The 16,027-nt window shown below is 42.3% G+C and overlaps 1 protein-coding gene across 1 annotated transcript in view; it reads right to left on the reverse strand.

Annotated features, from left to right (window-relative positions):
• Positions 1 to 433: 433 nt before the first annotated feature.
• plxna4 (plexin A4) overlaps positions 434 to 16,027 on the reverse strand; it is a 171,808-nt gene continuing 156,214 nt past the window's right edge. The window contains exons 20-32 of the mRNA XM_058078395.1: positions 15,259 to 15,493; positions 14,997 to 15,139; positions 13,633 to 13,901; positions 9,649 to 9,715; positions 7,984 to 8,130; positions 7,571 to 7,730; positions 6,521 to 6,624; positions 6,172 to 6,271; positions 5,909 to 6,099; positions 5,672 to 5,841; positions 3,954 to 4,166; positions 2,265 to 2,415; positions 434 to 2,183 (exon numbers count right to left, since the gene is read on the reverse strand). Of these exons, the coding sequence (XP_057934378.1) occupies positions 2,088 to 2,183; positions 2,265 to 2,415; positions 3,954 to 4,166; positions 5,672 to 5,841; positions 5,909 to 6,099; positions 6,172 to 6,271; positions 6,521 to 6,624; positions 7,571 to 7,730; positions 7,984 to 8,130; positions 9,649 to 9,715; positions 13,633 to 13,901; positions 14,997 to 15,139; positions 15,259 to 15,493 (2,046 nt within the window). The 3' untranslated portion in view covers positions 434 to 2,087. The remainder of the gene's footprint in view (positions 2,184 to 2,264; positions 2,416 to 3,953; positions 4,167 to 5,671; positions 5,842 to 5,908; positions 6,100 to 6,171; positions 6,272 to 6,520; positions 6,625 to 7,570; positions 7,731 to 7,983; positions 8,131 to 9,648; positions 9,716 to 13,632; positions 13,902 to 14,996; positions 15,140 to 15,258; positions 15,494 to 16,027) is intronic.

Genomic DNA, 16,027 nt, shown 5'->3' on the forward strand with positions numbered 1-16,027 from the left:
AAAAGCCAATAAAAGGAGCCAAGGTGGGCCGAGAGGGTCGGCCGCTCGCCGCACATTCACATATCACCACACGGGGCACGTCGTCAAGGCAAAAGAAAGGGCAGAGGGAGCTAGAAAGTCGTCTCTCACATCCAAAAAGTCTTAAGTGTTCTCGTCCCCTCCTCCTCGTCTTTGTCTGCAGCTACACTCCATCTGCTTGTGCAAAACAGGAACCAGGAGGAGCATCTCCACAAACTGAGGTCAGAAAGTATCACACAGCTTCCAGTCACAATGAAGACATAGTTTTGAGATTTTTTTTTCCTCGGTGGCACTTTTTTTTTTGTTTGTTTGTTGTTGTTGTTGTTTTTCTGTGAAAATGTCAAGCTCCTTTGGTTTTTAGGCTGAGCAACGTTGAAAAGTCCACACAAGTAAGAACATCCCGGGACGTCGGTGCTTTGTTTTGTTTTTTTTGTTTTCCCTTCTTGTTGTGCGCGTCTGTGCAGGTTGTTCCACAGTGTGCTTCTACAAGGGGCGGCAAGGGGGGAGAGGGGGGGTCCATCTTTTTTTTTTCGTTGGGTTTTTTGTGTCTTTACGCGAGCCATGTAAGCCAAACGGAAGCAGGGATGCTAATGCTAATCAGAAAAGGGGTGCTGGGCGGTTTGTCCCTCCTGAGCCCTTACCTCTTTAAGGGTGCGTTCACGTTTGGTTGGGTTAATGCAGTGTCGAATTAACTTCATCGATATCGACTTTTTATCCGTTTAATGGCATGCTACCCCTAACCCAGGGGTGCCCTTGTGTTTTTCCTGCGAGTTTTTCCAACAGTAAAACAATGAAAGTATGAAATTTGATATTTTGTGAAGCAAAAATAATTAATCTAATTAATCTAATAATTAAATAATTAATCTACCTTGTTTGAGTTGTCTAAAATGTAGAGTTTGCTACAGTTAACTCATCTCTTTTGTTTGTGAGTTGTTGAAAATGATCTAAAATTAACTAATTAACTACAATTAACTAATTGATTCGTTTTTTGTTGTTGTTTGAAATGTTCTATCAATGAATTAACTACAATTAACTAATCTATCTTCTTTGTGAGTTGTCTAAAATGACCTAAAATGTATACTTAGCTACAGTTAACCCGTCTCTTTTGGTTTGTGAATTGTTTCAAATGGTCTGAAATTAACTAATTAACTACAGTGAATTAATCCTTTCAAGCAAATTAAACACATGTAGTTATCATCACCATCTTCACCAGCGTTGTCATATAGCTGAACCAGCATGCTATTAGTACTCATAATATCATTTTTTCTTCAATAGTTCCACTTTGTGCAAAAAAAATTCCTTACATTTTTCATCCTTTTTTTTGTAAAATGACATCTTTTTCTATTTTAGCTGTTTTTTTGTAAATTTTCCAACTACAGTATGTCAACTTTCTTCTCATAATATTATGATGTTATTCTATATTTTCTTGTTTTTGTTTCTCATATTCCAACTTTGTAATACTTCAATTTTATGCTACAAAAATGATTCCTGTAAACTTGCTGATTTTTCCATTTGTTTAGTTTTCTTCATAAATGCTATTTTCGGAATATACCAAATATGCCAATTAAAAAAAAAATTATGTAAAATGGCCCCTGGACCGCACTTAGGACACCCCTGCCCTACCCAGTCAATGTAATGAACAGTTAAATACATAAACAAATAGTTTGGTATTATTTTCATTTTGTGTTTAGAATAGTTCCTTTTAACCGACGTACGTGAACGCACCCTTGGTCTTCGATGCAAGTCCAGCTACAAGTAAGGAAGGGATCAGGGAGGTCGCTAGGCCCGGGTGTATGCTCAGTGTAACCTCCTCGTTTGGCTTGCATGCCACGGGTGTAAATCCTCCAAGGCAACGTAAAAAAAATGTCTCCAGTAGGGTGCAGCAGGGAGCGAGGGGGGGGGGGGGACAATTATGGAAGCAGAAAAAAAAAACAAAACAGGTTTACGCTCAGGCACGGCTCGGTTTTCGGACAAGTGTACGGAGCAGGGATGGGATGGGGAGGCGGAGGCGGAGTCTTCGTCGTCTTCTTCCTGGTCGTCTTCCCAGCTCACCCTGGGAAGTGCGGTCCTCAGCTCTCCAGCGTCATGAAGGCCACCACCTGCTCCAGCTTGAAGGCCAGCCGTTGTTTCCTGGCGGCGTCGTCCTGCTCCAGTGCACAAACAATCTGCCGAGCGAGTGTAGAAAGTCAGCGGGACAACAAACAAAACAAACAAAAACCAAAAGAGTACGTCATTGGCAGGCATACCTCCTCGGTGTATTTCCCCACGTAGGAGTAGATCTCGCTCAGGGAGCTCATGCTGTTGAACTCGTTCATGTGCATGCGCGACTGCTCGGCCAAGTAGGCGTTCATGTCCTGGTCGCTGATGGCCGGCATCTTGCTGATGTCAGAGTAGTACCTGAGCACAAACAAAACACCTTTAGTGCATCAAAGCATGGATGCAACACTGCGACTGTCCACAATCCTTATGGGAGACATGACCACACCTTATAGATATAATACATTTTATAGATATAAAAACAGATAAAAACAGACAGCTAAGAATGCACATAATGGGACTCTATTAAGCCTTCTGAAAAAACACCAAAAAGCATGTAAACAACCCCATTTGTGTTGTTATGTTGGTTTAGAGGCTGCACGGCGGACGAGTGGTTAGCACGCAGGCCTAACAGCTAGGAGACCCGAGTTCAATTCCACCCTCGGCCATCTCTGTGTGGAGTTCCCGGTTTTCTCCGGGTACTCCGGTTTCCTCCCACATTCCAAAAACATGCTAGGTTAATTAGCGAATTGTCCATAGGTATGAATGTGAGTGTGAATGGTTGTTTGTCTATATGTGCCCTGTGATTGGCCGGTCACCAGTCCAGGGTGTACCCCGCCTCTCGCCCGAAGACAGCTGGGATAGGCGCCAGCACCCCCTGCCACCCTCGTGAGGATAAGCAGTAGAAAATGAATGAATCAATGAATGTTGGTATAGTCTCCCTTTTTTAGTGGGGAACTGTTATTTTCCTGAAACTAACCTATGTTCTACTGCTGACTACTAAAGAGTTCAATTCCACCCTCGGCCATCTCTGTGTGGAATTTGCATGTTCTCCTCCACCATTCCAAAAACATGCTAGGTTAATTAGCGACTCCAAATTGTCCATAGGTATGAATGTGAGTGTGAATGGTTGTTTGTCTATATGTATGTGCCCTGTGATTGGCTGGCTGGCCACCAGTCCAGGGTGTACCCCGACAGCTGGGATAGGCTCCAGCACCCCCAGCGACCCTTGTGAGGATAAGCAGTAGAAAATGAATGAATCAATGAATGTTGGTATAGTCTCCCTTTTTTAGTGGGGAACTGTTATTTTCCTGAAACTAACCTATGTTCTACTGCTGACTACTAAAATCCGGAAAAAGGTAGAAACAAACATACAAACATTGAAACAACTATCTGCCCCAATGGTTGGACAGGACACAAAAAAATTAATAAATAAAAAACAAAATTTTTTACGCCAAAGAAATACTTCACTGGGGTAGTGACACCTCGCCACACAACACCAGCTAGCTACTAGCCGTTTATGTCTCATATAAGGATTGCGGATATGAAAAAAAGTGCTGTGAACGTTGCACTGGATGAGCCGAGCTGCTTGGATCGGTTTTTATGAAAATATTTTACGAGAAAAATTCAAACAAAGGGCCGTAAAATGACGGCTCTGCGAATGTGCCGACCCATATGGCGCCACACTTGTAAACAAATCCTTTTATGGGCGGCCATCAAATTCATGGAAAGCGTCACCGGCTCTATGTCCCAAAATTAACGGCACAAACATCACATCCTGCTGCGGGTTTAAAGCTCCACTGGCACAAGTCGCTCGCCTCGCCAACGAGCGCCGCCGCCGCCCCCCTGGTGTTGGCGGCTGATGTATGACGCAATCCGTTCTCCAAGTTTGAGCTCACCTCTCCACCCAGTTCTTGTAGCTGGGGATGTCCTTGGCGTACAGCAGCTTGTTGGAGGGCGAGTCCTTCCCAAGGCGGTGCTCCGAGGTGGAGCAGGAGTCCATGAAGGTCTGGGCCACCACGGACAGGCAAGCGTCGGTGATGCTGCTCTTGTGGATGTCGAAGACGAACTGAGGGTTCTTGATCACGTTCACCCAGAAACGCAGAGGTAGGCTGCACAGACCACATTTGTATCATGAACAACACACACATTTTTTTTTGGGGGGGGGGGGTGCATGGATCTCGATATCGTCACAAATGTAGCTGACACGGCAAAAACCTGAACGATTAAGATCTCACAGGAGAGGATTTGGTCTTCATTATGGTTTGGGAATGGAAGAATGCACAGGGATTTGGTGCCAGAGGGGGGCGGAGTGGGGGCGCGGGGGGTGGATCAAGGGATATTTAGGCTGCCGCTAAGCCGCCCCAGCTGCCCTGTTCTTTGAGTACTTTCATAAAGAAGCCACATAATAACACGCCCACGTTTCATCAATGGCGACGGGAAAATGGCGGCGATTTGCTCCTCTTTTCATGTTGCTTTCACTTTCACTTTGTCATAAAACTGCCTCAAAATTAAAGTTTTACCGCCGTTTCTCCGCCCCCCCCCCAACTGTCACCATGTTGCTCAATGGCAAAAACACAACTTAACTTAAATTCCAATTTTGAAAGAAAGGTACCAGGGTTCAATTCCACCCTCGACCATCATGGACACCACAAGATGTGAAGTTTTGATTTAGTTTAGTTTTATTGAGTTATGTATATGCTAGGTTAATTGCACGGTGGGTCAAGTGGTTAGCACACAGGCCTAACAGCTAGGAGACCCGAGTTCAATTCCACTCTCGGCCATCTCTGTGTGGAGTTCCCGGTTTTCTCCGGTTACTCTGGTTTCCTCCCACATTCCAAAAACATGCTAGGTTAATTAGCGACTCCAAATTGTCCATAGGTATGAATGTGAGTGTGAATGGTTGTTTGTCTATATGTGCCCTGTGATTGGCTGGCTGGCCACCAGTCCAGGGTGGACCCCGGAAAACGAAAACGTCTGGGATAGGCTCCAGCGACCCTCGTGAGGATAAGTTGTAGAAAATGAATGAATGAATGTTGGTATAGTGGGCTGCACAGTGGTCAAGTGGTTTGCGTGCAGGCCTCACAGCTAGGAGACCCGAGTTCAATTCCACCCTCGGCCATCTCAATGGAGTTTGCATGTTCTCCTCCCATATTACAAAAACATGCTAGGTTAATTAGCGACTCCAAATTGACCATAGGTATGAATGTGAGTGTGAATGGTTGTTTGTCTATATGTGTCCTGTGATTGGCTGGCTGGCCACCAGTCCAGGGTGGACCCCGCCTCTCGCCCGAAGACAGCTGGGATAGGCTCCAGCACCCCCGCGACCCTCGTGAGGAAAAAGCGGTAGAAAATGAATGAATGTTGGTGTAGTCTCCCTTTTTTAGTGGGGAACTGATATTTTCCTGAAACTAACCCATGTTCTACTGCTGACTACTAAAGAGTTCAATTCCACCCTTGCGACGCTCGTGAGAAAAAAGCGGTAGAAAATAAATGAATGAATGAATGAACGAAAGAAAGGTGACACATTGAGAGTGAAAAGTATCCAATAAGTTCATCTCCAGATTGTTGCGATCACGCGTCGCATGGACGTGGTCACGTGACTTGGCCAACTCACCAGTTGCTCTTCCACGTGTGTCGCACGTGCGGGTCGTGGATGCTGTGTTTGTCGGCCTGCTCATCCAGGAAGTCGAACATGTACTTGATGGCGAGCGGGAGGGCGCTGCCCCTATGCGCCGTGCTGAAGATGGTCTCGAAGAGGTCGTCCACAAACTTCTGCAGCGTACCCTGTATAAACAGCAGCGGTCCCGTCATATAAAGGATCTTTGACGTAGAGCGCTTCCTTAAACGTCACCTTGGTGGCCAGAAGTCTGGTCAGGTAGATCTCGGACACCATCTTGCTGCCGCGGTCGCCCTCCTTCTGGTCGCCGTGCTCGTGGTTCTTGACCAGGTGCCACACCTTGACGCCGCTCTCCAAGTCGGGCGTGATCATGGGCGTCCGCGAACGCAGGCTGTCCGGGCTTCCCGTGTACTTGATCATGTTCTCTGTGGACGATGACAAATTAAAATGGAACATGCCACGCCCCCCCCCCCTTTTGGTGGTCATCTCGGACTTACCGTATTTGCTGGCGGAGGTTCGGGACACGGTGGAGTTGTTGACGGAGTTGTAGGCCGTAACTTGCTTGGGGACCAGCGCCATCACTGCGTTGTCGGGCACCTGAAGGGAGCATGATGATGTCATCATTGAAGTATACATGCTGCCAGAAGGGGCGGGGTTTAATTGCTGTGATCTCCATCCTTCTTAGAAAGCACATCCATAGCTTTGGTGCGCAGAAGATTATTATTAACATCCTATTTTGCCTGGGGTGGCTCGGGGGGGTCAGGGGGGAGGATCTTTGTGTTCCTTTGTCTCCCGAAGGATTTAATTGTTTTATTGTTTTTATTGTTTAGACAGCACGTTCTCTACCTGATAGTGGGCCAGCATGTTTAACCTCTTCCAGTCGCCTTCGATTTTGGTGGTGACGTCCTCATCTTGCAAGATCACGCGCTGCCCCCGACCTTGACGCCACTCTGCACACAAAACACGCATCGCGGCGACCTCGTTAGTCAAAAAAAAACGTTCTACTTGTGAGGGCTTAAGCAACATAGACTGAGAGGACCAAATATAAACAATATCATATTTAATCACATTGATTTATCACTTTTTTCTTTTAAATTTACACATTTATTCTTTATTCTTTACCAATTTAATCTAGTAATGTTACCACTTTTTTCTCTTGGATTTACCACTTTTTTTCTCATAAATGTACCACCTTTTTATGGTAACTTCACCACTTTATTCTTGTAACTTTACCACTTTATTCTTGTCAATTTTCAAACTTGTTCTTGTGGATTTACCACTTTTTCTCTCGTAAATTTATTTTTGTAAATGTACCACTTTATTCTTGTAAATTTTCCACTTTATTCTTGTATATTTTCCAACTTTTTCTTGTGGATTTTCCCACTTTTTCTCCTGTAAATTTACCACTTTATTTTTTAAATTTTTACCACTTTTTTGTGTAAATTTACCACTTTATTCGTGTAACTTTACTACTTTATTCTTGTATATTTTCCAACTTTTTCTTGTGAATTTACCACTTTTTTCTTGTAAATTTACCAATTTATTTTTGTAAATTAACCACTTTATTTTTGTAAATTTTCTAACTTTTTCTAGTGAATTTACCACTTTTTCTCTTGTGAATTTACCATTTTATTGTTTTTTCCCCCACTTTATTCTTGTAAAATTTCCAGCTTTTTCTTGTGAATTTACCACTTTTTTTCTTGTAAATTTAACACTTTTACATGTTTCACTTTTTTGAGACAACATCACAATATGTTAATAAAAAAATAATCCAAATTAAATAAAAAGAATTATATAAAACAAAATGAAGGAATAAATATACTGTATAAGCATATAAAGTAGGAGTAGAAGCAGTAGTAGTAGTAGTAGTAGTAGTAGTAGTAGTAGTCGACATACCCAGGTCCATGTCGGAGGCCTTGAGGCGGTGCGAGTGCGGTACGTTCTTGTAGATGGCGTCCAGGATCTTCTCCTTCACCTGGCTGATGGTGTCGCAGTTGAGCACCTTCACTTGGATCTCTGGACTCTTCTCGTTCTCAGGATGGATGCAGTTCACCACCTGAGGGTGAAAGGACGCCATAAATACAAACCTCAAGAAAAGATAGAAAAAAGGTCAAAAAATCTCACAGCGAAGATAATAACATAATAATAATAATAATAACATGGCAGGAAACCGTGTGCTCAATCACAGCTCCATCTGCTGGTCCTGGTGGGTCATTTACACCACCTGCCCCTCCGTGATTGAGCACAAGCACATCGCCGCTCCAGTGGCCGGCGAGTGCCACTACACCACGCCCTCCCTCCCTCCTCACCAGCGTCTTGTAGTCGATCTGCTGTCTGATGAGCTTGTCCTCGCTGAGCGAGTAGCGCGCCTCCCCCGTGATGGAGTCAATGGGGCCTTTCTCCATCTGCTGTTTGATGGCGCAGAAGAGCGAGAAGAGCGGCTCGCCGGCGCACTCCTGAACAAAGACAACACGTTTAGACGCAGCTGACCAAAAACTGCTGTGAAGATATGATATATTCTTTTTTTTTTTTCCACTTTAAAGGAGTCAGTTACGAACAATATTTTGCCTTTTTTTAAGGACATAACATCAGTTTTTTTTATATTGAAACCCGCCCAAAATAATTCCCAAAAATACAAATTACATTAATTCAATTTTTATTATAATTATTATTATTAATAATGGATTAATTCAAATTTTTATTAATATTATTTAATTTTTTTTAAAAACTTTTTTATTATTTAAAACTCCTGCCTGAAGTGCTTACAGAATTATTAAATAGCAACTTTAATTTGAGGGTTATTTTATACCGTATACAAGGGGTGTCCAAACTCCGGCCCGGGGGCCATTTACTGCACGCAACTTTTTTTTTTTTTTTGGCCCTTGCCACGTTCTAAAAATCCAATTTAAAGAAAATGACAGTAAAATGACAAAAATAACAGTAATTTTACACAATTATTAGGAAATTCTGTTATTTAATTATTAATGTCATAATACTATGAAAACAACAACAACAACAAAAAAAGAATAAAGTTGCAATTAAAAAAAAATTATGTTGGGGAAAAAAATTACAATATTAAGAATATTAAAGTGAAAATATTATGAGAAAAATTTTCCTAAAAGAACATTTGTAAAAATAAATAAAAATTAAATCTGAGATGCAGGTTGTTTTTTTTCCTTTTAAATATAAAAAACATAAAAATTAAAAAAAAGCTGCATCCACCCCTGGTTTATATTCTGATACTAAATGTCACACCCAAATGACATTTTTAGTATTATTAATTAAAAAATATTTTTAACTGTTTTTTTTTAATTGGCCCTTGGCACGTTCTAAAAATACAATTAAAGAAAATGACAACAACAAAAATAACAGTAATTTTACACAAATATTAGGAAAATACTTTTTAAATTAAGTAGTTTTTGTGTCATAATACTATGAAAACAACAACAACAAACAAAAAAAGAATAAGGTTGCAATTTAAAAAAAAAGGCTGGGGAAAAATTACAATATTAAGAATATTAAAGTGAAAATATTAGGAGAAAAAATGTACTAGAAGAATTTTTGTAAAAATAAATAAAAAAGTGCAATGAAAGCTGAGATGCAGGCTGTTTTTTTGTTTTTTTCCCTTTAAATATAAAAAACATAAATAAAAAAAACAAAAATTAGGTTGGGAAAAAAATTACAATATCAAGAATATTAAAGTGAAAATATTAGGAGAAAAAAATTACTAGAAGAAAATTTGTAAAAATAAAAAAGTGCAATAAAGGCTGTTTTTTTCCTTTAAATATAAAAAACATAAAATTAAAAAAAACAAACGTATCCACCCCTGGTTTATATTCATATACTAAATGTCACACCCAAATGACATTTTTGGTTGTTGTGTCATTTCCGACCAAACTCGGACCGCATCCCGTGGCTGACCCCCCCCCCCCCCCCCCCCTCAAAAAAAAAAACCCCAGTGAAAAAACTATTACCTTGAGAAACTTGTAGAGCAGAAAGGTGAACCAGTTGGTCAGCATTTTCTCCGCCACGGACTCGGTCCTGCACGGAAATGACACCATAAGAAGACCCGTCGTCGCTCTGTCCCCTATTAAAATTCAACATCAGAGTTGGGATACGTAGGATGCAGGCCAATTAAAGGCCTTTGTTTGATGTGGAGTAAGACTGCTTTCATTGTCATTGTGCTGACATTCTATCCACGTAGAATAGAAAGTGAATGAATGCATCAGTGTGTGAATGAATGACATCGTATATCCTTCATGGGGGGTGGGGGGGGGGGGGGTCTCTCACACACACACACTCTGTTTTCAGGCATCAATATTTCAGGATTAGCGTCCATTGTGCGACGCCATTGTTGGCCACCTGCAGCCCCCCCGCCCCCCCTCACCCGTCTACTTGAAGGGACTCCATGGTGCCAGTGGATGGCCCTGGCACCACACCTGGGGGGGATTAACTTGCCGCCTCTCGCTGTGCCCGCCACAAGTTCACAAGGGGTTCACGTTTGATCCCCTTTCTTTCATGTGTCCTTGTAATCATAGACGCCTGCAAATCCTCTCCATTTCCTCACAAAGACGGATGAAAGGAGGAGGAGGAGGAGGAAAATAATGATATGGCTTCTTGGTGCTCCATTTCCTTCCAGGAGGTGCTCCTGTGAGTGTGTGTCCGAAAATGGGAATTGGGTATTGGGACATAAGCCCAAATGACAAATACGTAAGAGGAAGTATGTCCATTTTAGGAGCTTTCAGCCAAATTCAGTCATTCATTTTATTCCACTTATCCTCACAAGGGTGGCGGGGGTGCTGGAGCCTATCCCAGCTGTCTTGGGGCGAGAGGCGGGGTACACCCTGGACTGGTGGCCAGCCAATCACAGGGCACATATAGACAAACAACCATTCACACTCACATTCATACCTATGGACAATTTGGAGTCGCTAATTAACCTAGCATGTTTTTGGAATGAAACCGGAATACCCGGAGAAAACCCACAACGAGGCTGGGATTGAACTCAGGTCTCCTAGCTGCGAGGCCTGCATGCTAACCACTCGTCCACCGTGCAGCATTTGGGTCCATTCATTCATTTTCTACCGTTTATCCTCACAAGGGTCGCGGGGGTGCTGGAGCCTATCCCAGCTGTCTTCGGGCGAGAGGCGGGGTACACCCTGGACTGGTGGCCAGCCAGCCAATCACAGGGCACATATAGACAAACAACCATTCACACTCACATTCATACCTATGGTCAATTTGGAGTCGCTAATTAACCTAGCATGTTTTTGGAATGAAACCGGAATACCCGGAGAAAAACCCCGCATGCACGGGGAGAACATGCAAACTCCACACAGAAATGGCAGAGGGTGGGATTGAACTCGGGTCTCGTAGCTGCGAGTCCATTTTCTACCGTTTACCCTCACGAGGGTCGCAATTTGGAGTCGCTTATTAACCTAGCATGTTTTTGGAATGAAACCGGAATACCCGGAGAAAACCCACACCGAGGCTGGGATTGAACTCGGGTCTCCTATTTGTGCGGTCCGCACACTAACCACTTGTCCACCGTGCAGCCAAATTGAAGTGGTAAAAACATCAGAATATACAAATGATGTCATGTGACATGTAAATAGAGCTGCCCAATCCGCTCCTTTCATGCTGCATATGTTCTTCTTGATGATGCCGTTTTTGGTCCCGTGACAAGAACTGGAGTGGGAATGTTACAAAAAGTCCGAACATCCGAACATTTCCATGTAAAAAAAGAAAAAAAAAAAAGTAGCTCTAAGTGTGGAGGCGCATATAGAGGATGACGAGGCTGCGACAGATGGCAGTGAAAAGGCTCTCGTTAGTTTTACTTCAGCACAGGTTGAGATGGGACAGATGGAAGGATGTGTGTGTGTGTGTGTGTGGTCCTCGTCTCCACACACACACACACACACACACACACACACACACACACACACACACACACACAGACTTCTTGGATGAGGAATCAGTGGGTAGCGGCGCTCAGATGCTGTGCCAGAGATATGCTGCTCGGCTCCCGCTTTTGAGCATCGATTTAGCCATCAGGAGGAAGCGACATGGTGACAGAAGCAGTCAGTTGAGGGAATAAATTAAGACAAGAAGAAGAAGAAGAGGAGGAGGCGGCGGCGGCGATGGCGGCGGCGGCATGTGGCAAAGCAAAGCACACTAAGAGTCCCGCCCTTAAACGACACATTTCAAATGTCAAAGTCGGCCTTGACAAGATGAATCATCACAGAGGAGCCACTCCTGAGATGTTTGCATGGCGGTTGATCACAGAGTCGTTCGCTTGGCGACGACGTCCGTCATTATGTGCACGGCGTGGATCTACATCCTCAATAGCACGCGTCTTCAACCCTTCTACTTCCTGTCACCAGGAGCCCTGTATTGTTGATGATGGATGTATTACTTACTACCTTGAAGATGAGCTACAAACATCCATACCATGCATATACTGTACCTATAATATCTTTGCCACATTCTTAACACTACCACAATGCTCTTGTCATATATAGAGGATCTTTGACGAGCATTTCTGATAGATCCGAAAAGCAGCAGAGTGCTCCGGTTATATAGAGGATCTTTGACTAGTGTTATTAATTGATCCTTAAAAACACCAGAGTGCTCCTGTCACATATAGAGGATCTTTGATGAGAGTTTCTGCTACATTCTTAAAAACAGCAGAAGGCTCCTGTCATATAAAGGATCTTTGACTATTATTTTTGTCGGATTCTTAAAACCAGCTGTGCGCTCCCGTCACATATAGAGGATCTTTGACTATTATTATTGCCGGATTTTTAAAACCAGCTGTGCGCTCCCGTCACATATAGAGGATCTTTGACTGACGTTTTTGCTGGATTCACTAAAGCAGCAGAGTGCTCCTGTCACATTAGAGGATCTTTGACTAGCGTTTTTGATGGATCCTTAAAAGCAGCAGAGTGCTCCTGTCACATATAGAGGATCTTCGATGAGAGTTTCTGCTACATTCTTGAAAACAGCAGAAGGCTCCTGTCATGTAAAAGATCTTTGACAATTGTTTTTGTCGAATTCTTAAAACCAGCTGAGCGCTCCCGTCACATATAGAGGATCTTTGACTGACGTTTTTGCTGGATTCACTAAAACAGCAGAGTGCTCCTGTCACATATAGAGGATCCTTGATGAGAGTTTCTGCTACATTCTTGAAAACAGCAGAAGGTTCCTGTCATGTAAAGGATCTTTGACGATTGTTTTTGTCAAATTCTTAAAACCAGCGTGTTCCGTCGCATATAGAGGATCTTTGACTAGCGTTTTTGCTGGATTCTTAAAAGCAGCAGAGTGCTCCCGTCACATATAAAGGATCTTTGACTCACGTTTTTGCTGGATTCTTGAAAGCAGCAGAGTGCTCCTGTCATATATAGAGGATCTTTGACTAGCATTTTTGCTGGAACCTTAAAAGCAGCAGAGTGCTCCTGTCACAAGTAGAGGATCTTTGACTAGCGTTTTTGCTGGATCCTTAAAAGCAGTGGAGTCCTCCTGTCACATATAGAGGATCTTTGACTCACGTTTTTGCTGGATTCTTTAAAGCAGCAGAGTGCTCCTATCACATATAGAGGATCTTTGACTAGCGTTTTTGAGGATCCTTAAAAGCAGCAGAAGGCTTCTGTCATATAAAGGATCTTTGACGATTGCTTTTGCCAGATCCTTAAAACCAGCTCAGCGCTCCCGTCACATATAGAGGATCTTTGACCAGAGTTTGAGGATCCCAAAAAGCAGCAGAAGGCTCCTGTCATATAAAGGATCTTTGACGATTGTTTTTGCTGGATTCTTAAAACAAACTGAGTGCTCCCGTCACATAAAGGATCTTTGACCAGCGTTTGTGCTAGATCCTTAAGAACCCATGCGGTCCCTGCATGGAACGGCCATTAGCTAAGAAGTGTTGTTATGAATTATGAATTATGTTTGTTTTCCTTTACCTGCGCAGCAGCAGCTTGGGATGGTTCTTGCTCTCCAGGTTGCGGTCGATGAGGTCAGACAGCAGGTGCTTGAGGACGTCGGTGGCGTACTCCAGCTTGCTCTGCAGCACGGTCATGATTAGCGAGGCCACGTTGCCGCGGTCGCGCATGGAGAAGCCTCGCTGGGCTTCCAGCGTGCGGATGAAGCACAGCAGGTAGACCTTGTTGTTGATCAGCTGACCAAAGAGCTTCAGACCCTTCTCCACCTGATCCTGACGGTAGCCCGGCACCTGGACGCAAAAAAAAAAAAATGACACAATTAATCATCAGAGACACGCTAGACCAGGGGTGGGCAAACTACGGCCCGGGGGCCACATCTGGCCCGCCAAGTGTTTGAATACGGCCCGCCCAATCTTTCCAAAGTATTTCATTTAAACTCAACATACAACCTGGCATCATGGCCTGAGCCAACCTTTTGATGGTTTTATCAATTTCGTTTTTTGACATGGTCTGTTGTTTACAAAGTGCTCCTGAAAAAAGGGACACAAGCACATAATAATAATAATAATAATAATAATAATAATAATAATAATAATAATAATAATAATAATAATAATAATTATTATTATTATTATTATTATTATTATAATTATTATTATAATTATAATTATTATTATTAGATTATTATAATTATTTTTAAAACTATTATGATTATTATAATTATTATATTAATGCTAATTATTATATTAATTATATATAATATTATTGTTATATTTGCATATTTTACACAATAATAATATAATAATTATTATTTTAATTTTATTGTAACTATTATAATATTTTATTATTTTTAAAATATTTAAATATAAATATAAAATAATAAATAATAATAGCAGATTGCATGACAACCCCCCCCCCGTAAATTTTGTCATATCAATGCAAGTCAAAAAGTTTGCCCACCCCTGCGCTAGACTCATATAAGACGCTCGAAAATATGATATATATGATATACAACACTTCACCATGGTGCGTTCAAATACCGTAGTTAGAATATCCCTGTGCTGGTTCCGTGAACACGCTGCCACTCATCAATAACAATTAGGCGCCCGTCAAACACCTAAAAGCAGCCGTCTGCTTCCTTCATGAGGCTCTTCACACACTTTGACATTTATACCAATTAAAGCATAATTAATATCTGGCAAATTCTCATCAGGCAACCTTGAGGGGCAGCCAAACGGGGGTCAATCATGGCCTTAATGGAACAAGACGACCTGCTCAATTATGGCTGTCAATCAAAGTCACAGGGATAAATTACTTCATTTTTTTTCTCTTTTCTTTCTCTCTGATTGACTGACTTTTAATTGCTCTTAAACGTTGACTCTCACCTCCAAGTCTCTGAGAACAGGATGCTCCTCAATCCCAGGGAATAGGACCCTCATGGTGTAGGTTCTGTAGTCCAGGAAGGGGATTCCGGCACCGTCTAAGTCGCTGGTCAGCTCATGGATGTCTGTCTGTAGCTCTGCGAAAGCTAGCGGATGACAACGTGTCATGATGGGTGTGAAGTTACACTTTTTCATGCACTACAAATTATTATTCCCATTCAATGAGGTTGTGTGATGATGGGTATAAAGTTGGTTGGTTTCGTACCTTCCTTGCACTCCAGAGCCACCCGCGACTCCAGGTTGTCCATCTGCATCTGGAGCCTCTTCAGCGTCAGGTCGCTCTCGCGGGACTTGCGTTTGTAAGCGATGAGCACCAAGACGATGGCTAAGAGGAGCAGGGCGCCGGCCGCCGCGATGCCGATGATGGCCGTGCTGCTTAGCGGGCTGTCCGACGTGATGTGGACCACGCCGGGGGAGAACTCGATCCCGCCCACGCGAGCCTGGGTGAGGTACAGTAGCCACCGATCAGTTTCAGAAGATTTTCTGGTAATGGTTTAATTTCATTTGAACATGCATCAGATTACAATTGAATGCATCACATAATCAGTTCACAGTTCCACATGTCCAAAAGGAGTAGGAAGAAGCAAAGCTTATTAAATCCTACCCCTCCATCTGGTACTTTTACAAACAGTAACTGTTACATTTGTTCACTTCCTGCTTTCCTCATATAATTTATGTTTTTTTTAATTTAATTTAAATATTTATTATTAATATTAATATATTATTATATAATAATTTATACATTAATATTAATTAAATTATTAATTAATAATTATATTTGAATTTATAGTTATTTAAAATATTAATTTATTTTGTATTTTTTAATTGTTATTTTTTTTGTCTCTCTTTTTTTGTTCTCTGTAGGCGGCATTATGAATTATCCTTACCGACCTTTTTTGCAGTACATTTAGCGAGTGAAGATTGCTTTTATAGGTATAAAAAGGTACTAGTACTGCGATACTTCAAACAGAGTA

The sequence above is a fragment of the Doryrhamphus excisus genome, chromosome 7 (genome assembly GCF_030265055.1).
Source record: "Doryrhamphus excisus isolate RoL2022-K1 chromosome 7, RoL_Dexc_1.0, whole genome shotgun sequence".
Taxonomy (NCBI): Eukaryota; Metazoa; Chordata; class Actinopteri; order Syngnathiformes; family Syngnathidae; genus Doryrhamphus; species Doryrhamphus excisus.